The 24,648-nt window shown below is 37.4% G+C and overlaps 1 protein-coding gene across 3 annotated transcripts; it reads right to left on the bottom strand.

Moving 5' to 3' along the window:
• Window positions 1-7,868: 7,868 nt before the first annotated feature.
• Window positions 7,869-24,629, bottom strand: NDC80 (NDC80 kinetochore complex component). 3 transcript variants are annotated; one of them, XM_048939569.1, is made up of 17 exons: window positions 24,510-24,629; window positions 24,185-24,372; window positions 23,278-23,364; window positions 22,207-22,330; window positions 21,897-22,069; window positions 21,411-21,513; window positions 20,731-20,820; window positions 19,585-19,678; window positions 18,201-18,307; window positions 17,282-17,426; window positions 16,807-17,012; window positions 15,676-15,828; window positions 15,337-15,426; window positions 14,139-14,231; window positions 12,249-12,379; window positions 11,359-11,461; window positions 7,869-10,145 (listed from the first exon to the last, which is right to left on the bottom strand). In XM_048939569.1, the coding sequence occupies exons 2-17, from the start codon at window positions 24,283-24,285 to the stop codon at window positions 10,023-10,025; spliced, it is 1,923 nt and encodes a 640-aa protein (XP_048795526.1). In that variant the 5' UTR covers window positions 24,286-24,372; window positions 24,510-24,629; the 3' UTR covers window positions 7,869-10,022. The 3 variants fall into 3 exon arrangements, with proteins under 3 accessions (XP_048795526.1, XP_048795528.1, XP_048795527.1); XM_048939571.1 differs by having other exon boundaries at window positions 24,550-24,620; XM_048939570.1 differs by having other exon boundaries at window positions 24,507-24,618.
• Window positions 24,630-24,648: the final 19 nt, after the last annotated feature.

The raw sequence follows: 24,648 nt of genomic DNA, 5'->3' as shown, positions 1-24,648 counted from the left end.
GGAAAAGGGGCAATGGGCACAAATTGGAGTGCAGGAAGTTGTATACGAACATGAGGAAAAGCTTCTTTACTTTGAGAGTGACAGAGCACTAGAACAGGCTGCCCAGAAAGGCTATAGAGTCTCCTTCTCTGGAGGAATTCAAGCCCCACTTGAATGCTTTCCTGTGTAAGCAACCTGCTTTAGTGGCGCATTAGACTGGATAAATTCCTTTCCTACTCCTATGATTCTGTGATTTGTGATTTATTCTAGCCTATGCTAATAGCTTTTCCTCCTATCATAAATGATAGGGTCATTGTTGTGGATGCACTTTATAAAGTGACTTAGTGAAGGAAATTCAGTAATCAGAATTTATGCATCTGTATTTCTGGAAAGTGCATCCTGTGCTTCTAATGTGGTTAATTTAGAGAAACTGAGCATGTTCTGAGTTTTGTGTGTTATTACTGCACCTACAGTTCATTTTGTCATGCTGGAATTTGTTCATATATTCCGAGTTTGGCCTTTCAGTACTGTAATTGAGCATTGCAATTTTAAGAGTTTCCTCATTTGCAGTAATTTTGGAAAGATGTCTAGGCAAAGGATATGTAAGAGTAGTAAGCAGAAACTTATTTATTTGTATTCTTTTATATGAAGGTGACATTTTCATTGTCTGGTACTACTGCTTGTACTGATGCAGAGACTAGGAGACATACGTGGCTGGGCTATTTGATCTATGACATAAGGTAACACAGCCCATACTGTGGCCTGTGCCATCATGGTGGCAGCACTGCCCTGCTGAGTGGCCCAGCCTGGCAACAGCCAAATATCAGTGAGTAACTGGCACTGTTTCAGCTGAAACAGCTATCATCAAGGATGAAATACAGGAAGAGTAAAATTTCATCAAAGATCTCTGAACACCTCAACATCTCACAAGGAATTGCAGCCACTAACATAGAACCAGAGTGAGGCATTAGTTTCACAAAAATGAGGTGTAGTATCACATTACTTTTACGCTTCTGCTGCTCTCTTTTTGTTTAATTAACATTTTAATAAAATAATTTAAAATGAAATAAGTTTTGTTACTTATATACATTATCTATATTATCTGTTTTATATGTGTCCGAGGACAATTCCTCTTCACTCAGTGTGGCCCAGTTTGGTCATCCATGGTCTAAAGGAACACAGACTTCCTTCTGTGTGCTCTGTCCTCCTTGTTTTGAATAGGTACAAACAGCTGTGATTGGAAGAAGGCAACTGCTAAGTAAACTAGTATCCCCAACTTGGAAAGGAAATGCTTGTGAAAGCATAGAGAGAAAGTCTATGAAACTCCGAAATGATTGAAACTCTGATAATGAATGATTTAAGGGAAAACATCATGCAAGCACGGAGTTTCATGCAGTTACATTGGGGCGAGGAAGGTTTAAAATACAGATTTTTTTCCCCACATATTATTGCATAGAGAAACTCAGCATGGTAGAGATTTGTGAGAATAAAAAGCATGTCCATTACACAATTAAAGAGAGAAAGGTCTCTTACAGTTTTGTAAAAAAGGCAGAGTATGATTCTGAGTGCTTCTAAATCAAGACTTAATGAAACGCTGTTACTTTTCATAGAATCATAGAATCGCTCAGGTTGGAAAAGACCTTAAAGATCATTGAGTCCAACCACAACCTAACCATACTGCCCTAACTCTAACAACCGTCCGCTAAATCATGTCTCTGAACACCACATCCAAACACACATGCAGAGATGGTGACTCAACCTCCTCCTTGGTGAGCCTGTTCCAGTGCTTAACCACCCTTTCTGTAAATAAATTTTTCCTGATATCCAAACTAAACCTCTCCTGGTGCAGCTTGAGGCTGTTTCCCCTCGTCCTGTCACCTATCATCAGTGAGAAGAGACCAGCCCCGCTCTCGCTGCAATCACCTTTGAGGTATTTGAAGAGAGCAATAAGGTCTCCCCTCAGCCTCCTTTTGCCCAGACTGAACATCCCCAGTTCCTTTAGTTGCTCCTCATAGGGCGTATTCTCCAAGCCCTTCACAAGCTTTGTTGCACTTCTTTTTCAAGTTCCTCAAACAAAATTTTGTTTTTCAAAATTTTTTAGAGAGTTTTTCTATACTTAAGACAGCATTTATATTTTGGAATGTTAATTACTTTGGACAGAGGGGGGAAAAAAAAGCAAACTGTCAAATACTTCCATCTAACCTCAAAACAAATATGCTGGGGGAAGAACTGTTGTAGCAGAAATGCAGGCACTTCACTTGTGTGAAAGAAAAGGTACTTGTTATTTTGCCTATCTGACAATTGGTTTAAGGAATACCTGCATCTGCAAATCTTTCAATTCTGCAGTGTGAAGTATTTTGTTCATTTAACTATTAATAAAGTAATCATGATCAATCCCTATGGAAGATAACTTCCTCTGCTGGATAAAGGAATGATGCTTACATCAGTGTACTGGATTTTAAAGTCAAAGATCAGATGTTAATTGTCAAAATTAATAGTAGTGCTGCAGTAATCAATTGCTTTTCTATGTTGTCAAGTGATATTTCAGGTGATGCTCAAGAATTCTATTATTTTTGTGTGTGTGAGAATGCAATTGCTGTTACTTCCTCTCTGAATATAGAATGTAATTTTTTTCATGTAAATTAAGTATCTAACTTCTTTATATTAAGAGAGAACATGAATTAGGTTCTAGTGCTGGATATTTTTACTTACCAAATATCTTGTAAATGTTATGAAAATTGCTACATCTTTGCTAGAATAAAGAGCGTGGCCCTGTTAGCAGTGCTTGTTGCTGTGGCACAGTCCATTAAGTGATACTGAACTGCCAGTGTATTGTTTATGAGTAGAAAACTACAAATTCTAAATTCTCAAACAAAAGGCACCACTATTCCTGAAGGTAACAAAGGTTTTATATCTTAAGACAAGAAACTGTGTAGATGTTTGACATTTTCCACTACAGAAAGCATTTTAGTGAAAACCCCTGAGGTGTGGAAATAACATACTGCAGGCACAAATAATAAAAGTAAACAGTGAATTGTCATCATAACAAGTGAGTTAAGGTGAATTTGATGAAGTCGGTTACAGAAGTGCTATCTGGTATTTTCTATTTACTTCTCAGTATCTTGAAAAGAGAACAACTGAAGTGTCATTTGTGAAACGCAATCCAGTTGGTCAAGAAGACTATGAAGATGGTCCACGGCTCTGAGATATCTGATCAATGTGAAAATAGAAGAAATTATCTTTTGAAAAATTGGAGGCAACACAGGTGGTGATAGAGAGTGGAGAATGGGTCAGTGAACTGTTTGTTCATTCTTCTGTGGCCCAAAACAATCCTATCATCTATGACACACTCATTTGAAAATTCAGTGGTAAATAAATATAATGGCTTTAATGGCTACAGGCTACAAGGTGTAATTAGTTGTCAAATATTTTTCTGATAAGTTGTCAAATATTTTTCTGATAAGACTTGGATTGTTCACTTCAGAATTAAGTGAATTGAATAATTAGTGTAAAAATAAAAATGGTGGTCAGGAACTTCCAGTCCACTTTGTAAAGCAAGCTAAAGGGATGTGGAGTTTTATGTGGAAATGATAGGAAGACATATTTTTCACAAAGCATTTCACAAAACTGTGAAATATGTTGTCACATGATTAGAATTAATGATTTAATGATTAAATATACATATAAATAGCAAGGAGATCAAGAAATACAAAAAAATGAATTGTGGAATGATTCACGGGAGACAAACAAATAATGTATTTTGGTCCAAGGATAGACTAACCAAATATTCCTTAGTAGGTGGAGTTTAAGTTGGAAGACAATCATCCCGTATCTTAACATTGTAGAGCTTCTGTGTCTTCTTCCAAAGCTATGTTTGGGTGGAGGACATCAAACAAGACAAATACTTGAAGGCTCAGTACCTGCAACTGTCGTGAAACTCTATAAGGGAATTCGTGCCATTGCCAGGGAGCCTGTGCAATAAGCTCTTACCATTCACCTGCCAGAGGCAAATGACTGCAGTCAGAAATGCAGTGTTAGTAAGAAAAGTTTGATTATAATCCACTGCATCTCGTGAATACCAAAATCACCCCTCATATGAAAAGGGACTGGGTGGACTGAATCTTAAAAGTTTCTTACTCTGTCAGACATACTCACAGGGAGAAAAGATGGGTTTTAGTTTGTGGAAAGATTGTTGAAGTATAAGGAAGATTAATATCTTCAAGCATTAATATCTTAATGATTTCCCATGATTTTTTTTTTTAAGACCACATCTGAGGTAGTCCTATCAGCCACACTGTGATAGATCAAAAAGTCTGGGATCAAATCTGTCATTTTCTCTGGCAAGATGTGTAACAAACAGCAAAATTTCATAAATACATTGCCACAGAGAAGGTGTGGGACATCTTGCTTTTCACTTCAATTTGATGCAGCTGCTGGTCTGATTAGTAGCTTTTTCTTTTCTGTAGCTGAAGGTGGCTGCCGTTGGCTTTTCTTCCTGAAGACTGCTTCCCCTTTTGACTCCTCCTATAGTCCTAGCTTTTGGCATTGTTTTCTCACTCTTCCCTTTTCTTCTGAACTAAGCACTGTTTTCTCCTGACCTGCTGAGGAGTGCCTTCATCACCAGCTCCAGTAGGAAGGTCAGCACGGAGTCCAAGCTGGTGAATGACTATCTAATCATTCAGATTTTCCTGCTTTACATTCCTTGATGTTCTGGATTTTGAGATTAGGACACAGAAACCATTGCCCCTCTCTTGCTATCTGGAGCTTTTCTTGCCAGGCAGAGAACCTGTATGTATGACTGTATGTGTGACTGTATGTGACCCAGCCCAGGACTGTATGTGCTATTCTGTAGCACAAGCAAAAGATAAGTAGCATTTAAAGAGCATGTAGGCTAAGCTCTTGTATGTTCCGTACGTATGATAAAATACCTATGGAATATCTTCTGAGTAGTCAGTCAGGTGGGAAAAGTTGGTCTGTGCTGGAACAGGTCCTCAGTGATGCTGAATTGCCATTCTCTGATTCCTTGTTTATTCTTCTTACAATTTACTCTTTCAAATTGGTGTTTTTCTTCTTAAAAAACTTTTTGATGGCTGTCTCAAAATGTGCAACTTCTACCCATAATTATTGTGAATCTTGGTATGAGAAGTAAAACAAAATTGAGGACATCATCTTGCTCATTTCAAAATGTTTATACATCTGTCTTTTCTGCTTTGGAGTCTTGCTAAACTGATGCCTTTTTTAACAGGTGAAAATTGGATAATAGTCAGTTTAATGTGTTTTTAAATCTTAGCTTAACTCAAAGGGTTTCTTAGACTGAAATGCTGATCAAATACACACTGCCACTTCAAGTTGTGACCTCATGCATGAATTAGGGAAAACACCATGTAGAACACAGCACAAAAACACGTTACCACAAAGATCCTGATAAGGACTTTTAGAATAGAGGGACAGACACAAACATTCTGCAAGTGGGAATCCACATCAGAGGAACACTGGGACAGGTAGGTACTTGCTAACAGGGATTCCCAAAGTGCCCAGTCTCTAGAAGGGAACAGAGCTCAACTGACATAGCATTTGCTGTAGTTTCTGCAGTACTCTAAGGTCAGACCAGTGACACGGGCAGTCTAAAGCCTGTGAGCTTCTAGTGGAGCAATGATGTTACTGTTTGTAAAATGTGTTATGTTTATGCCAAGGCAGTCAACTTTCCCAGATATATAAAGAAACAACTGGGAAAAAGATTTTAACTTTTTTCTATATTTAACAAAGCAACCTGCTCTGCAAATCCCAGAGTGAAACAATAAACATCTAAGCTACTTATCCAAGAAATGAGTTTTTGAACAGGTAGGAAGTATAGTACAGAGATAGATTCTCAGTTATCACTGATTATGCAGAATTACGTTGTTTAGGGTCAGTAGAGCAAGATTAGCCTTCAAATTCCAATAAATCAGTCAAGGAATACTGCCTGTGTGGGAATATTCTTCCTTTTCTAAAGCAGACAAATTTAAGAATGTCTTATAACAGTTTCCATGTAGCTGAGACTGGAACTTGTCCTATCAATTTTACAGACTTTGTAAGTTGTGGTTCTGTTAACATTTTATAATCAGGCTATTATTTATATATCAGGTTTTTCTAGGCATCAGATGCCAGCATAACAGTATTGCCCTGACGTTAACTGCAGAATTAAAAAAACCAATAACCTCGTGTGATTTCTCTAATTGCAGTTGTTGCTGGTGCCTGACCTGTGATAGTGCCTTAACAAGTGCCTTTTATTCCTCTGGTAAATTTTTAATCTGTAAATCTGAATAACAGGCTGAAAAATGTTATGTAGATTCTACTCTGTCAGCTCATGTTAATGCAAATGGATGCCTTCCAGAAAAATTTCACAAACCAGCAGATTGAGTTCTAAAGAATAAACCTGCACAATTATTCAAGACCTTTCTCAGGCTGATGGCACATTCCCTGCCAGCCTCATAAGATAGTATTTGTGATGTTGGTACATTTCCCTTTGGGGCATCAGGTCTGTTATCCAGTGAGGATACTAAGGACTGTGTGAGTTTTTTCAGTCATGCCACTGCTTAGAAAGGAATGGATGCCATAAAAAACTTGAAACAAGCATAGAATACATAAAACTCCAAGGAAGACCTAATACTCCTACATGGTTGGAGACCTGTGGAATGCATGTTTTCATAAAGCAGACACCCTTTCACAGTTAAAAATCTAGAGAGAGCAAGCATTGGGAAAAAAGTTGATTCCCTGTTCTATACCACTGTTGAATGAGCAAGATTAAGTGGCTCAAAAGGAGATACTGAGGTTTCCAGGATTAAAATAAGTGCACGCTCCCCAGAGCAGAGTAGAAAAATACAGTATTTAGTCTGACACTTTTGTGTCAACCTGGAGTAAACCTAAGTAGCAGTCATTGTCCACAAAAATCTCTCTGCCTCTGCAGCCACTTAACATTAAGAATACTTTTTGCTACAGAGTAGAAGTACAGAGCTGCAGGGAGTTTGGTTTATTATTGGAGAAGGAATAACTTCTGCTGTTCGCTCTTTCTGCTTTTCGTTATCAAAAATAATAATAAAAAAAAACAAAAACAAAAACAAAAAACAAGATAAAAACCGATTTTTTTGAGTTCTACTGTCTAAAGCATAGCAGGGATGAGAATTGCCATTAAGGACCCAAGTACACAGAGTAGTACAAGTATTAGAAAACCAGCACAGGACAACATCCTGCTTGGAAAGAGATTTTTTTGGGACTCAGTGCTGCACATTTGGGCAGACAGTAAGAAGGGCCTGAGTAGTCTCATACATGAGCTGAACAGGTGATGCAAAGTTCTTATGCCTCATCAGGCTCTTACAATGCGTTGTAGAAGAACCTTGAAGAACTACCCAATTCTTGGTAGTGATGTGAGCTCTTTTATGAAAAATCTGAAAAATAACAGGTCAGGGAAGAGAACAAAGTTATGGGCCAAGCACTGTCATACGTCTCCAGTATCACATTATTTTCCAGTAACTAGGCTAAAAAGAAGGAAAAGTGAAAGGTCAGATCGCCCTTTAACGCCTGAGGTAACAGAAGGCTGTTTGGGAAAAGTGATACCACAGGGTTGCCTAGGTGTGTAAAGAAGTTATCAAAGTAAGTAATAACTCTGTTCCTTAAAGCTTTAAGAAAGCCTATTTCTAAAAAGTTGAGGCGAATTTATATTCCTTTTCTTTTGCAATTTGCAAGAAACGTTTTTTTGTTTGCTTTTTTTTTTTCCCCCCACAGTAGAAGATTAACAGGAAATTGAGCTGCTGATAGAGAATCATGAACCTACCTAGTTTCTCTAGGAGATACAAATCTATTGTTTTTCCATGATGAGTTTCTGCCCATGAAGACTCCATGATTCAAAGAAACACGTTTAAGTAATTTTATTGAGTTTAAAAACACATAGCCTTGAGACATATTAAGCAAGCTATACAAAAGATACATTAGTAATAGATGAGAGAACTGTACCCCTACCACTATCCCCCAGAATTACAAACTACTCATACTACTGAAATATGCATGTGGCAGTGGTACATTTTGATTAAGACTTTACATTCTGGTTGAAAAAATCCAACCAAACTAAAAAACAAAACAAAATAAAACAAAACACCAAAAACCAATCCAAGCAGTAATTATATTCTATATAAAAGCCACAATCCAGAATACAAAGGAAGGTCGTTCTGACCTTGATTGTTTAACCCATTACTACTGGGTTAGCATTAGTCCTTTGAAATTGTGTTTACTAAGTCAACTGACTACTCCACATGCAGTGAGGCTGCAGATACTAATAGACATGGGAACAGTTACAGAAGTAGGGACAAACAAGTATCAGGAAGCCAAGGAAGACTGTAGTCTCTAAATAAGCAATTATTTTAAAGGAACGTGATTGTTTTGGATTTCCCATAGCTTTGCTTAATTAGGAGAGCATTGCTTTACATAATAAATACATTAGAAAGATCACAAAAAAAAAAAAAAGCTCATAAGAGGTAATTGAGATTGGAAAGGAATAAGGCTGTTGTAAGAAAAAAAGTAAGAGTTTGTAAAGGTGAGAGAACAGAAGAAGAAAGAAGAAATGCTACCTTCTTGTCAGCAAGCTCTTATAGTTGTGAAAGTAAGCTTTCAGTGTATAACAAAGGAGCAAAAAGAAATTTAAATACCACCATTGTTATAGTATCTGAAAACAAAACAAAACTCAGAACAGAGCCAGAAAATTCACGTACTTCATCAAAGACAACAGAATTTTTATGTATGCTCTGTAAAAACAGCCAAAAATTAAACACAATTTAGTTTTATTTGCAGTTTGTGTTCAGAGAATTTAAACTTAAATTCTAATTTGTACCCAAAGGATCTGTGTTGCATTCAAATACTTTAATTAGCAAATTGAGGAGCTATTTTAATTAGCTATCAGCCACTAAACATTTTTGAAGACAGTGGAGTTCCTCTGTTGTGTACTTAAAATGTGACATTTATCACTGACCAGTATTCAAAATTAAACTACCCAGGGCTACTTTTGGAGGAATACAAAAGGTATATAACAGAGTAGACAAGCAGATACTGCCTCTGCTTACAATGTGGCATTGAACAAGAAAGACAAATACATGTTCAAGAGATGGGGATTCATTTTCTTTAATGTATTTGGACTGGAACTCCCCATATGCCAACTTTATCTTCCTAAGGAAGAAAAATCCAGTATGGTCTGCTTTACTGATCTAGTAGAACACAGATGTTTTAGACCATTTCAATGCACACAAGACTAGTTATACCTTCAACTAATTAGCTGTATTGTCAGAATTCACATTGTCATACTTAAAGCTCATTTAATAAACGTACTTAAGAAGTACAGTAAGTTTTCATCTGGTACTGTAAGCATTTAGAGGCAGAACTTTGCTTTCAAACTATCTTTCATTTTCTAAGTTTACAGGATTACTGCATAACTACTACTGATCTTTCTAAAGAGACTTTGCTAAAATAAAAATAACAAAAATTTTTACACACCAGAGGGGTCTCTGGGCAGTTTCATAGATAACAGGCAGGAGACTGGAAGACATTTACATTTGGTCTTGCTGATAAACTGAAGGCCTATGGAAGGACACACACTGTCATGACTCGTGTTAAGTACATATCAATATTAAAGAATGCACAAACTGTATTGACAGTTGTGACATCTCTAAGTAAACTGTTAACTAAAGGCTGACAATACTCATCTTTCTGAATGTTCTTGGAGAGCACAGGTGCCTATTTACAAAGAAAAAGAGAAATTCAGTTGTTCCACAATTGCCTTGTCACAGACGATGTAATTCTGTAGAAATACTTTGGCAGTAGGAAGAGTAAGCAAAGCTTTTGTTTTTTCAGTTACAAATATTTTAATCCTTTACTATATTTGTGTCAGTAAAGCAAAGCAAGTTCAATGTCGTATCATTAAAACCAAGTTAGCTGCTAAAAGCAGGAATTAACCATCCTTTTAGGAGATACCACACTGGAGCTTCATAAGCGCAGAATTTTCATCTTCAGCTTTTTGATAATTATATACTTTCAGCCTTCTTTTTATAACTGTCTAGAATTTCGGTCAAGGTTGAGAGTAGATCTTCAGACATGAATTCTTCGTAATCTCTGTCAATTTTTGAATTCTGTTCATCAAGATATTTCTAGAAGAGTTACAAAAGCCTTATTAGAGCTGTGGTCCATATTGTACTGTTTCTGCTAAAGCATTCATAGCAGCAATTGTATGGGTTATATCATTTCTATTAAACACTTACCTGAATGTAAACAGCAGATGAAGGAATTTACTAGTAACGTTTAATCATCTGATTATTTATACCAAATGTTTTGTCAGCAAACATACCAGAAACCAACAAACTCAGTACAGCAGCCATAATCACGGAACACCTGAGTTTGGAAAGAACCTTTAAGATCACAGTCACTGCCTTGAGCAGGGTTGCTACCCACTGGATTGGGTTGCCCAGGGCACCATCCAGTCTGCCCTTGAATGCTTCCAGGGATGGGTGTGATGGTGCAGTCTCTGCCTCCTACCCAGCCTGGCTTTGATGCCCAAGGTCATACCATGAGGTGCAGAAGACCTTGTCCTTGGGACTAATAACAATCAAGGTTTTACCAGAGACAGTTAACCACTACCATGCTGTCTCAAACTGAGCGCTCAGACACCTGGTCAATAGAACCAGTTCTAAGTTGCATGACTATAATTCAGTCATCTTACCCCATAAACACAAAGCAGCCTGATAATCTTTGTAGCCCTCCTCTAGACCTGCTCCAACAGCTCCACATCTTTATTGTGCTGGGGCCCCAGGTCTGGATGAAGTACTTGCTCACAGAGTGAGTGAAGGGAGCACACTGCTGACTCATGTCCAGCTTTTTGTTCACCAGGGCCCCCGAAGCCTTTCTCCACAGGGCTGCTCACAATGAGTTCTTCTCCCAGGTCTGTACACACATCTGGTATGGTACCGACTCAAGTGCAGTATCTTTCACTTGGCCTTGATGAATCTTATTAGTTTCCCACAGTTCTACACCCCAAGCCTGTCCAGATGCCTCTGGATCACATCCTTTTCTACTATTGTATTAGTTGCACCTCTGAGCTTAGTGTGATCAACAAGCTTGCTAGGCGTCTACTCTATAATCAATATCACTGTGTCATTAATAAAGACATTCAATAGCATTGGTCTCAAGACTGACCCCTGTGGCACACCACCTATGACAAGCCCTACTACTAGAACATAGATCTGTTGACCACATTTAACTAACAGATACTTTACTGGACAGGAAAAGTTCTTACGTCCATGTCCTTAACTGCAATTGTAAATATCTTTAGAAAGATGTAATTCTGGGTATTGAACTTCATCTTACCTCTATAGATACTACATGAGTAGTAATCACTTCCAAGAGACGATTCAAGTTATCACCTGCTTTCCTGCTCTCTTCTGTTGTTGTTTGCATAACAATTTGATATCTGAAAAATAAAGACATTCTGAAAGTCAAGCCCCTAATTCTAAACTTCCTGACATCTACAATAATTTCTTTATCAAGTCACATATATTGTTATCTTTAGCCATCATTTTTCCTATTAGTATTAATGTAAACCAAGCTAGATTTATTTAACATATTTTTTAATACATCTAACCTAGAAGAAAAAAGGACCATATTGCACTAACTTGCCTGGACCTTAGAACAGACATGTCCAACCTGCAGCCCACACGTGGCCTGGCAGATCTCATAATGCAGCCACCTCTGCCCCATGTCATCACGGTGGAGGTTCTGCCCTGCCAAGCAGCCTGGTCTGGCCCCAAGCATACTCCCATTGCTCAGCAACAACCAAACATTGGTGCGGCACAGTCTGTGCTGAAACCAGGACACAGGGAGGGTGCAGCGTAGTGCCGTGCCAACTCAAGTTACAGCTATTTCATTGAGCACAACTTCTCTGCACAGAGTGTTCCAGTGCTCCATCATGTAGACAGCAAAGAAATGCTTCCTGGTGCATTGGAGAAAATGAAAAACATCACAACAACCTCCTCTGCTAGTTTGTGCCCACTGCCTCTTGTCCTGGCACTGGGCACCACTGAAAAAAGCCTGGCTCCATCATATGGACATAAAAACAAAAATTACATGAAAGAACAGAAGTGCTGATATAGTAGACAAACAGCCTTGCTAAACTAAGTATATCCAATGATCTCCCTCTCCCCCCCCTCCCCCCCCCCCCAAAAAAAAAAATCTACACAAACAGAAATTATGGATCTTACTGTCTCTGAATATCATGCAGTTCATTTGTGGCTTCACTGAGACCCTCATTGACACCGCTCTCAAGTAATTGTTTATGCTTCTCTAACAATTCCAGCTCATTTGCACATTTTTGCTCCTCTTCTTCTGCTTCCTGTAAATGTCAGGGAGAAAACAAAATATCACATAACAGATCACATCTTAGGAAAGAAATAGTGTATTATTTTTTCCCCTATATGTTATTCATCCCAATACTTGAATTAGGAATTCACCACACAAGCAGCTTCACACACGGAACTCAAATTCCCTTCAGAAAAACAAATGGGAAACCACAATAGAAGTCTACCTCCTCTCTCCCCAATTCAACTTTGAAGTTTTCTCAAGTTTTTTTTTGTTTTGTTTTGTTTTTCATTTTCCTCTATTCAAAGTCAACCTAACCTTCCCTTATTTCACTTACAATATTTCTAGGTCAGCGTGTTAAGCTATTTTCCCTCAAAATTAATCTAAAAAGAGATTACTTATAGACTTTCTAAATAGTTTATAAATGAAACATCAGAAACAACAAAATAATTTTTGACTAAAAAAAGGAAAAGACTTCACTTTCGATTTTGAAATGTGTTTAGAAAATGCAAGCAATCATCTATTAGAGCTATCATCTATCTGAGCTGTTGGAGTAGGACTAGAGAAGGATCAGAAAGATGATAAAAGCACAGGGAGCACCTCTCTTACACAGAAAGGCTGAGGGAGCTTGGCTTTTTTAGCTTGCAAAAGCAAAGACTCCAGGGAGACTTCATTGTGGCCTTCCTGTACTTGAAGAGAGCTTATAACCAGGAGGGGAACTGACTTTTTACACAGTCTAATAGTAACAGGGGAATGGTTTTAATATAAAAGAGGGGGGATTGAGGTTCAATGTTTGGAGGAAGTTCGTTACTTGTAGCGTGATGCGCTTATGGAAAAAACTGCCCAGAAAAGCTTTAGATGCCCCATCCCTTGACAGCATTCAAGGCCAGGCTGGATAGGGCCTGGGCAGCTTGATCTAACCCTGCTCATTTCAGGGGGTCAGAACTGGATAGGAGTTTAAGGTCCCTTTCAACCTAAGCCATTCTGTGATCTATCCAATGCAAATATCATTGATAACAGTATATTTAGCAGAATGAAACCAAATTCCACCTTCATTAAACACTTAATTCTGGTGAATTTCTGAAACCTTAAAAAATAACTGTGCAATAAAGTCTAATGCATATTACTTGAAAAATTACAGGAGAAATTAATGACTGTATTCTATTTTAAATATCTAGTTGCTATTGAGTATTTTATGAACTTGTCTTCAGAAAATATGTTTGCAATTACTTAGATCAAAAGGTAAATTTCAAGAATTTTTGAAAGCTTTCATTTAAATCAATCCACCTAAGCAGTGTAACTGCTGAGTGGAAGCACATTCTAGAGGAAAAAAAAAATGTAAACAACTTTACATCAATAATGTATTTTATACGCTATTAGTTAAATAATGCTTTCCCCAATTTTTAAATGTGGTAACAGGTTCATTACAAATGGTTAGTGTATTTGTTACACACAGGGCATAAACACGGCAGATACTGTAGAATCTGTTTAAAACACATGCATTGAGACATCCTGAAGTCAGGAGATGGACATGGCGACTTTTATAACTGGTTGTAGTAGCTTATGATTTATTTACAGGCTCTGAGAAAGTATGATACCAGATTATGTTAAGTGGAAGCTGACTCTTAAGATAGCACTCAAATATTTCTGAATAAAAGAAGACTTCATTTTCTGCAAGAGCTGAGAGCAAAGTTTCAAGCAAACAAGCAAAACAAGTTCTTACATGTAAATACAAGCCTTGAAGATAACGTTATCAACAATAAGCTGTTATTAAAAATATAGAAAACTTCTACCTTAAGCTTCTGATGGTAAAGATCATCCAGCTTTTCTGCTTCTTCTTTCAGTGTTTTCACACTGCTTTTCTTCTCCGTTACCATTGCATTCACCTGAAAATGTGACTTCAGATATAATTCCAAAGGAATTCCTACCTGTAACTCCATGCCATCACAGACAACGTATGGCAGCCCTGAAACACTTTGTTAATCCAGGTCTGGCCAAGGTGACATTAGCTTTCATCATAGCAGGCTGTATTGCATTTTGTTTTTAGGGAGTAGGCATGAGTTTGGGAAGGCACGCAGCCATGACAGCTGACCATGACTAGCCAAAAGAGTATTCCATCCTACATGCTGTAATGCTTTGTAAGAAAAACTGAGGTAGGAGAAGAACAATTTCATCTTTTTTAAGCTTCCAAGGTAGCAGCTGTTCAGAGACTGGCAGTGCATTGGTCTGCCTATGGGGGGGAGAAAGGGGGGAGGCTTACACCATATCTGGTGCACACAATGCCAATAAAAGTTTTTGCACTATGTGTAAAAGATCTTGCACTGGAAATGAAAATTCTACAACAGTGGGTTTTGAATATGCAGCTCTGAATATGCAAGTTATTTATATTAGTACTTTCCTAAACCATATTTTAGTACTTCAAACTTCACATTAATTTCAACCAAAACATACTGACTTTGTCTAAATAAGAAAAAAAAAAAATACTGGGTTTTTGAGAATCCCTGTATTAAGTTCAGCATAAAAATTAGACCATTAAACACTTGCTGATAATGTGTTGTAGGATTTTGGTTTTTTTTTTTTTGTGCTCTAAGCTATTGACATGGAAATGTGTATGTCAGCATGCTATACAACATGAAATTCTTCCAATCCATCCTGAACCCAATATTGCTAAAAATTTCCCCTATTACTTCTTATCAGTGGTAATCCACTGATTGTAATAGACAACTTATTAAACAAGTCTTTCCAATGTTTATCATCAAATATATGTAACTGCATAATCTTCAGCACAGGGAACATACATTATTTCATCCAACAGAAGGAGATCTTATGTCACACAAAAGCTTTTACATTCCAACACAATTAAATCAATCTTCTCACTACATCCCCCTCCAAAAAAAACCCACACAAATAGCCTGTGTAAAATGGTCAGATGAGTCCAGCAGATAACATTACAGGATCTTAGTACTTATCTTCTTTAACCAAAAAACATACCTGTTCCAAAGTGTCCTCTAAACTCATTTTCCGCTGAACGGCTTTCCTAATTTCTTCCTCTGTTTGGTTTACAATCTCCATAAGAGGAGCCTGTTATACACATAGAAGAAAATCTAGATAATGCAGTTTGTCAGCTTAAACTAAAGTTTTTTTTCTTCTACACTTTTGAACTTAGGCTGCTGTACCCACCAATATCAAATTTTCTCCCTGTACCACAAACGTAATTATAACAATCACAGAAGTTCTCAATGAAGTTTAATGAGGAGTTCCCAACATTCCCCAAAAACACTGAAATTTTATTGTGAGTGGTAATAGACACTCAGTGTTGGTTTTACTTACCTTAATCTGAGTTCTGTATTTGACTAGGCAATTTGGTCCTGCCTCGGGATTAAAATGAATCTCAAAGTCATGCCCTTTAGAATTCTCAGCACTTATTGGAATTAATTTCAGCTTTCGAGCCAGTTTATGATACTCTGCCAGTTGTGTTTCAATCTGTTCAGAGATTAAAAGGGCAACAGTCATGGAAAAAATACAACTGAAAAGCTTTGCGAGAAGTATTCATATAGGACTTCAAATAGGTTTCTGAGTTGTGCTGTATGTTCCACAGTAATGGATGTTTTCTGATTCTTTCAGAGCTTACTCTGCAAGATTACTTAAAGTGTATGGGTAAGACTAAATGGTTTCCTCCTGTGGTTTTCTCTCCTGCTGCATTATTTCCTGCATCAGCATTTTGAGGATTGGCAGTGGAGGAGAATGAACATGTACTATTTCTAAGCAAGTTGCCAAAACAATAATTAGTCATCATGTTGATGACTGGTTTTCGCAGGAAGTATCACATAGTCACATGTTCTAATAACATACTTGAACTTGAGTGTAGCTCTAGACACAGCTTATTAAATGCTCTATTTTCTGACACAAGAACCATCTATATGCAAATATAACTAGAAAAATATTGCTTGATATGTGCTTATATTTGTATGGTATGAGGAATTTAATACCAAGAGCAAGAGAAAGCACAGCTCTGCTAAATGAAAAAGAAATAAATGTGTTTTTGTTTATTTCAAATATCTAGCAGAGCAGCAGTTTTTAAATCCCACCACCTACAGGGCCACATTTCTTCATTCTATGTAAGTGTCTCTTTAACTCTTATAATTTACATGTAAGGCACCAATCTGTCTCTAAACACATGCAGACATTAACTCAAAGCACTAGTTTTGCATTACTTATTTGCTCTAAAGTCCCAACATATCTATCTTTCAGTCTAACGTTATTGAAGCTCTCGATGCTGTAGGAGTCAGAGCTTACAGTGGTGCATATTCTAGCCATTCTTTTCACTATCAAGATACACCCATGTTGTTGTTAAATCATTTAGAAAAAGTTAGTAATAACGCAAGTCCCAAGCTTAAAGACACATCATGAATACTGATAGCCATCTCTCATTGTGGTAGGGTAGGTAGGGTTTTCACATACCGCCTCTTTATTTCTAGCATATTTTAGCTCTTCATTCCACAGTTGATGTTCTTCTGCTTCGAGTTCCTTAGTTAGCTTATTAATGGTTTGCTGCAACTCATTTCTCTCGTGATTAATTCTCTCGATATCCGCAACTGAGTACTTTTGGTTATCAAAGATATGCTGGAGCCGTGCATTCTCCTGCTTCATTGCTTCTACTTCCATTTCTGTTTTCACAAAACATTTGTAAAAATGAATATAAAAATATCAAACTGTACAGTTAAGGCTCACCTCCCAGTATTTTTTTTAATGAGGAAATTTCCTTTCTCTAGAATATAAGCAGTTATCTGCAAAAAATTTTCCTCATTAGCAATTAATCTTGGAGTTTATTTGTAGCATCATTATACACAAAGTCATCCCTGAAGCTAAGAATTAAAAACTATTTTTAAAATCTATTTCTGCCTTCACAAAATATTTGTGACCAAGGCCACCTCACCTGCTGCTTCAACTTCTTCATTAACCCCTTTCATTTTCTGATCAAGGATGGTTGTGTGAGATTCCAGATTAGCCAAATAAGCCTGGTATTTCTGAACATCTGCTTGAAAAGAAGATCTCAGCTTTCGTAGCGATACTAAACGATCCTAGTAAATGAATGCAAAGAACAATCACTGCAGTATTAATCTAAAACAATCATCCTCCTTTCCAGACAGAATGGTAGATTACAGTCAGTATCAATAGTATAAATATACAAAAAGAAGTTCATAATTCTCTGTAACAGCTGACACAAGTTAGACTTCAGAATAGCAAAAGAGGCTGAAAAGATGGTTCGTAACTTAGTTGTTGTATTTCAGTATTTCAAACTTTTGATTTGCGTTAAGCACTGCATAAAATGTTCTTACTGCAGGTAATTCACTGCTTAAGTATACATTATACATGTATACAGTATACAAAAGGCAGACGAGACAAAAGGGTGAGGAAAGTAGGAATACAGCACACAAATTTTGCACAGTAGACAGAACTTTCAGTTTGCTAGCTGTACATCTACAGTACTACTTTTGTTCTATGCTGTTTTAAAAACAGAAGCCACTTTCTGAAACAAAATGCTTCTCCGGAAATATATTTTTACTGTTTGCTACCACTGAATTCTGTACATCTTTGGAAAAGATAGCACTGAAGTTCAGATAAACTGTCTGAAGTATATTATTAATATTTCAGTCAGTGCAAGATCTTAGCTGAAAAATATCTGCTTAGTATTAAACAAATAGTGACTCCATAGTAAAAGCATTGTACTACAACAGCATAGTCTGTAATAACCAAGTCTAATTAGAATACTGTAAAATCATTAAAGAGATGAAAATTCAACAACTGAAAATTCAAACCCCTCATACACACAAGGACAGACAGACTTTACTAACCGGCTCACTTTCCCTTTCTTTTTCTAGTCTTGCAATTTCTTCATGAAGTCTTTTGTTTTCTGCTGCTAAGCCTTCTATTTTGAATTCATCTACATTAAATATATCCTCTAGCGTGGGAAAGAAGAAAGAATGAGGTTATAAATCAATCTCCGCTGTTTGTCACCACCTATTCAGAAAATCTGAGTAATTGCCTTACCATTAGCACAGTGAATACCTGTTACCAAACCGATTGTTTTAATCTGAAAACAAAAACAAACCTACCTGAAAGCTATCATTACAAAATAAATAGGCAAAAAACAGGACAAAACAAACAGTTCTGCTGTCACATAAGAAAAATAATTCCCGTAATGTTAGATTCCAGAGTCTCGTAAGACCCACACAACAGGATAGTTGTTAGACAAGTTTCCTCTGTTTAAGCTTCATAAGTTGTCTTATTTGAATACTCCTTTCCTCATCACGAGCTTTCTCGCATGTTGAAATTTTGCTTACTTCCCCTCAGTCTTTTCCAAACAATGGTATAAATAATTTTTTTCCTACAAATATCTGGTAACCATCTCATAATATATGTTTCTTTTCCAGTTGATGGATCCTGCTGGCAACGAGTGTGTTCTTAGTCTGTTTTCATAGAAGAGCTTTGAAAGCAGGAGTTATTTTTCCCTGCTTGTTCTCATATGCTGCTTATGTTTCCTTAAATGATGAAACATTAAAAATTTTCCAGCTCACTGAAGCTAAACAGGTGCATGCTGAAGCATGTATGGAAATCCTCACAACAGAGTTTGGAACTTCTGCTTTCAGAACTTTTCTTAGAATTATAAAAGGTGGAAGAAAGACACTGAAGTCATCTAGTCCAATTGTCAGCCCATCACCATCATGCCCACTGACCATGTCCTTCAGTGTCACATCTCTCTGTTTCTTGAACACCTCCAGGGATGGTGATTCCACCACCTCTCCCTGGGCAGCCTGTGCCACAGCCTCACTGCTCTTTCTGAGACAAGTGTTTTCCTAATATCCAACCTGAACAGCAGCTGAACTTTCTTACTCTTCAGATGAGCTGTCTGTTGTCTATTTATTTACTTTTTACAAATACTTTGTGAGAAACAAGGGTATTCGTGCAGATGGAATTTGCACCTGAGGAGCTGCTTTTCTGTTACAAAACCATTGAAAACAATAGTTTCACATGTACATCTGACAGCAGAACATGACTCATCTGTCTGTATTGTTAACAGCGCATGAAAAGAGAATTAAGTCAGTACAGTTGAGGTGCTTGGGAATTCCACATTTCTTTATCTTAGATCACTTTTGCTTGAAAATTGAGGAAACCTAATGCTAGGAGAAAATAGCCTAATAACAAAACCAAATACTTCATTAAAACACAAAAACTTACTTAATTTTGACTGCACTTCTGCATCCAATTCTTCGTAAGTATCTCCCCCTTTCATGAAGTGCTCGTAGCACTTTACAATGTAGTCCATGAAAAGCTGAGAACAATTTCAATAGATTCCATGAAGGCTCAAAGAGTTGTAAATAGCTCATCTAAATATACTCAACTAATGGAATTAAACAACTGATACAATACATATCTCTGGTTTGGCTGTACTTCTTTTTGTAGGAGTAAACTTTTTTATTTCATTAAACAAAGTCAGAAGATAGTATCAGGGCAGAAGGTATCTAGAATTCACATAACTAACAAGCTTCTACAGACACTACATACATTTTTCTGGGATACTGATAAAATATAGTAGATAGAATATTTAATAATTGCCTTGAAACATATGATACTCTGAAGCTACATAATCTAAACAGCAGCTCTGTTTAACGTGCTTTTTAAGTAAACATGAACTTTATACTCCAGATATTTTAGAGAATTACTTCTACAATTAGATGAAGGTTACTCAAAAATAATTTGCTGCAGATATTCTTTCAAATTTTATTTTATTTTTTTCTCCTTCTTAAGTAAGAAATAAACAAACAAACCTGAAGTGTACTGGCAGAATATCCCTTCCAAAACATAAATAAAACTCAAATAATACTAGTAATAGATAATAAAACAGAAAGCAAGCAAGGTGCTTGAGATGCATCTTAAAAATTTAAATATTAACACCAATTTTAAGCAGAATAAATATGAATGGGAGTCATATTTATAATTTATTTTACAACCTTTACACTGTACTGCTGTTAACTGTAGGAGACTCAAGTACTAAATGGAGATAACCTGAGGTTTTGCTAAGACTATAAACAAACAGCACAAAGAGCCCTTTCTCCGCAAAGGAGAACATAATAATAGCAACTAGGAGAAGGCAGCATTTGAGTTTAACACCCAGCCTCAACTGGTCAGGATGTCTGTCAGGAAACTAGTTGATAAAGCTTTTTATATAATGCTATGTTTCCTAGAGAACTCTGGAACTATGAAACTGAACAGAATATACAACCAATTCAATTTATTCTACCATATTTAGATCATACTGTTTTCTTACAGCATATGGCAAAATTCAATTGAACAGTTCTGACAATATTCACTTTTTCATAGTACCTTGTTATGTACAATTCCATCATCAGTTTCTCCTCCCCAGTTCTGCCCATCGTCAAATGAAGATGGATTTTCCCTCATGGCAGCATACAACTGAAAGGCACAAGTGTACATACAAAGAACAAGCATGAAGACCTCCATTCATCCTGCCGGTCAAGATTCTCAGCACAGGATATGGTTGGCCTTCTGGGCTGAAAGCGCACATTGCCAACTTGTTTTGAATCAACCAATAACTCCAAATTCTTCTCCTCAGGGCTGATCTCAAGCCATTTTCTACTCAACCTGCATCTGTGCTTGGGATTGCCCCAACCCAGGTGCAAGATCTTGCACTTGGCCTTGTTGAACTTCACGAGACTGGCATGGGCCCACCTCAAGCCTCTCCAGGTCCCCCTGAATGGGATCCCATCCTTCTAGTGTGTCAACAGCACCACTCAGCTTTTTTCCTCTTGCAGAAATTTATCCAGTAAAAAAAAAAATAAATAAAAAAATGCCATAATATAACATTAAAAAATCAATTTAAATTCACTAAAAGCATGAGCTAGCCCCCAAGAGGCAAGTAAGAATACCTACCTTTTCCTTCACATATAAAATAAAGGAAACTGTAAAAAAACTATTAAGACACCTGCAATTAAAATTCCAGTTTGAAATGTGGAAATATTTGGTTTAAAGAACTCAGATGCTACCTTGAAACAGTCAGTTAACCAAATCAAAGCTGCCACAATCTGAGGCCAGGTGTGTGGTGCTCCCACTGTGTACATGGAGCTTTTTGACAAAGGAAAAGGGTACCTACAAGAGAAAACATTTTTAAATGCTGTGCAGAAGGAGCAAGTTTTTACATTAAGATCAAGCCACACAAGGAAGAACAAATTCAATTGTGCTTTACACTGTATGTTGAGAGAAGAAAAGGAGAGTTCTCATACCACAGGACTTTATTCCATTATCATGGGTTTCCCATTATGTAATTCACAAAACTAGCTTTTTTTTTTTTTTTTTGCATATGCAGAGATTAGGAACAATTAAGGCCTCTTACAAAAAAGCATGGTTTTTTTTCAGTCAAATCTGAATAAAGAAGTCAGCCCATTCTCCCTGGTTTTCATACAGAATCCTTAGATTTGTCATTTCTGGCCTTACTGCAGCTGTTCAGCACAATATATAAATAAGGATCTTACCCAAGCTCTTTGAAAACTCGGGGAATTTCCTCTTCAAATTTTGAGTCAGGCAGTTCATAAGAAGGGCAGAGAAATCCATAGATAAAAGTGAAGATTTTTACAAAGTCTTTTACAGATGGAGACTGTAGTGATTTTACGGTGACATTATGGGCGTAACCATTCTCAACAAGAAACTGGGGAAGAAAAATATACATATTAAATGGCATGCTAGTCAACAAAATCTGTAGTTGAAACCATCAGAAAACCAAATATTTTGAGTAGTGCTTTTAATGTCTAATAAACAATTTTGTAAAATAAGTTAATGAGTTACCTCACAAAGCTGTTTGATACACTGCTGGATGAATGCCTTGTCATGAAGTGGCCTGGGATCCTTGATCTTTTCTGTACCAAACATACCATATTGACTGTTGCGTGAACCTCCAGCCCCACTAGTTCTAGGAACAAGAAATAAATACATTTTTTGTGTCAATACACAAATACAGAGTTCTTGGTTGTATACAGATCCTTACATTTGCTGGTTTTATATATTTTTTGCATATGTCATGCAAAGTGCTAAACTGAAGGCAATCCTCCAAGTAGAAAGATTAAAGAACAACATCCAGCCATAGAAGTCATGATGCCCACATAAAACAGAGGGATTACTACATCACAGGTGAATATTTTCTTCAGTTTATTGAAATAAAATTTCACAGAGCAGAAAAAAAAAAAAAAGATAAGCCAAAGGTGAAGAAACAAACAATGTAAGTTGTTGAAACTGAGGATTAAAATACTCAAGGAACATTTAGAAGAAAAGCAGAACTCTGAATGAAATGAAAGAAGCTACCTGCAGACATTAAAACAGAAAACTGTCAACTAAGATGATATGATTTTGTAAGGTTTTCATTGTACAGGGAAAAAGAAACTAAGGCACAGAGTAATGCTGATTTGATTCCAATTTCACAAGATTACTACCTGATTTAAGCTTAAGCTAGCATTTTTTGTTTTTTTCTCATTTTTTTTCCTCTGAATTGAAAAGACAAAATAGAGGTAGGAAGTCAGACTAGCATTGTTAGAAAGCTTCATCAATATCTGCTAATGCAAACATCTCCCAGGTCTGTACCGAGGGGGACATTCTTCCTTAAACAGGCCAATGTCTTGGGCAGCTCTTAAGCATTGCAGTGCATGTTTCTCCTCTTGCATTCCCAAGAGGAAGAACAACTATTTAAGCAGACCCTGCTCCACAGCACTGTTATTTAGCGACCAGAGTGTAGGAAGGCAGACCTGAATGCTAAGGGCCTCAGATCCATTTTTCCCCGTAATGAAAATGTAGCAAGAAAGTAAAACTGTAAAATGCTATGAGATTGTTTTAATTTACAGCACATTGATCTGAAGCTATCAATACCTCTTCCCAAAAAAGCTGACTTTCCTTTCTGACGTTGCAGACGTAGTTTTGCTCATGCTCAGCTTTCCAAACGTTCCTCTGTCCTTCCTGAGAGATAGGGAGAAGGATTCAAATTACTATTTCCACCATTTCATCTTTTGCTTACATAAGAAAGGTATAAACACATTAATTAAAGTCTAATCAGCTTCAGGACAGCAGTATCTTAGAAGCATCAGCTGATTTTAATGCATTATTTATCCACTAGTAAGGCCATTTCTGCCAGTTTTATTAGTGTACATTTTATACATCAAGTACCCAGCCACCCGCCAACCACCTAGCAAATATGCAAGAAAAAAAACCATTATAATGTGAGATGTGTCACAGGCACATAAGTGAAGTTTTAGATTTCATAGAATCATATCATAGGGTTGAAAAGGACTGGGTTGAAAAGGGCAACGATCATCTAGTTTCAACCCCCTGCTGTGTGCAGGGTTGCCAACCACCAGACCAGATTACCCAGAGCCACAACCAGCCTGGATTTTAAATTATATGCTGACCATACTGCATAAACACATAGATGACAGCAGAGTGGTCATTTAAAGGTCTTTAAAAAAGAAAAAAAAAAAAAAAAGCCAAAAGCAAACAAAGCCCAAGCCAACTAACAACAACAACATAGTATTTTTGAGAACTATAGAGTTTCAAACTCATATTCACTCAACCAATAAGTTAAGCTAGAGATTTTTGGTGTTTTTTTAAATTAATTATCTTTATATTTTGCGCAGAACGTGAGCACTTGTGCAGAAGTCTTTGGCTGCAGAGGGTTTCCTTCTTACTGCTCCCATCTTTTTCAGATGCTACTCGCTGCAGTAAAGCCACCGAGGCTGAGGTTTGCGCACACGTTGTTAGCGACGTGACCATCACCACTTACATTTGAGGCGTCTGAAGACCCATCTTGTTGCTGTCCTGCACTCTCAGCACCATCGTAGACTGCCGACCGCTACTCCCACAAGTGGTTGAGCTTCGCCTCATTGCGACCGAGCTGTAAATCGGAGTCTGCCGGTATTAGGAAATCCAGGCTCTGAGAATATTTGTGTTTGCGAAACACGCGATGACTTTCTAAGGGGTGAAAAGACACAAGTTGTACATCAGACCAACGATCACGCAACAGAAGAGACAGAGCAACCAGCGAAGAGGAAGGCCGCGCTGGCGAAGCGCCCAGTAGGTCTCCCATCGATCCCTTTCTCTACCACTACCTGCGAGCCTGCTTATCAGCTGCGCCTGCAGCCGCCTCACCGTCCTAGGGGAACCGCAGCCGTCCGTTGCCGTGAGCGGCGCCGAACCCTTCCTCCTGATTTCAAATCCGCCCGCCCGTTACGTCACGCGCGGCGCCGC

The sequence above is a fragment of the Lagopus muta genome, chromosome 3 (assembly GCF_023343835.1).
Source record: "Lagopus muta isolate bLagMut1 chromosome 3, bLagMut1 primary, whole genome shotgun sequence".
Taxonomy (NCBI): Eukaryota; Metazoa; Chordata; class Aves; order Galliformes; family Phasianidae; genus Lagopus; species Lagopus muta.
The sequence above is the reverse complement of the archived record's forward strand: the minus strand, read 5'-3'. Positions and strand labels throughout refer to the sequence as shown.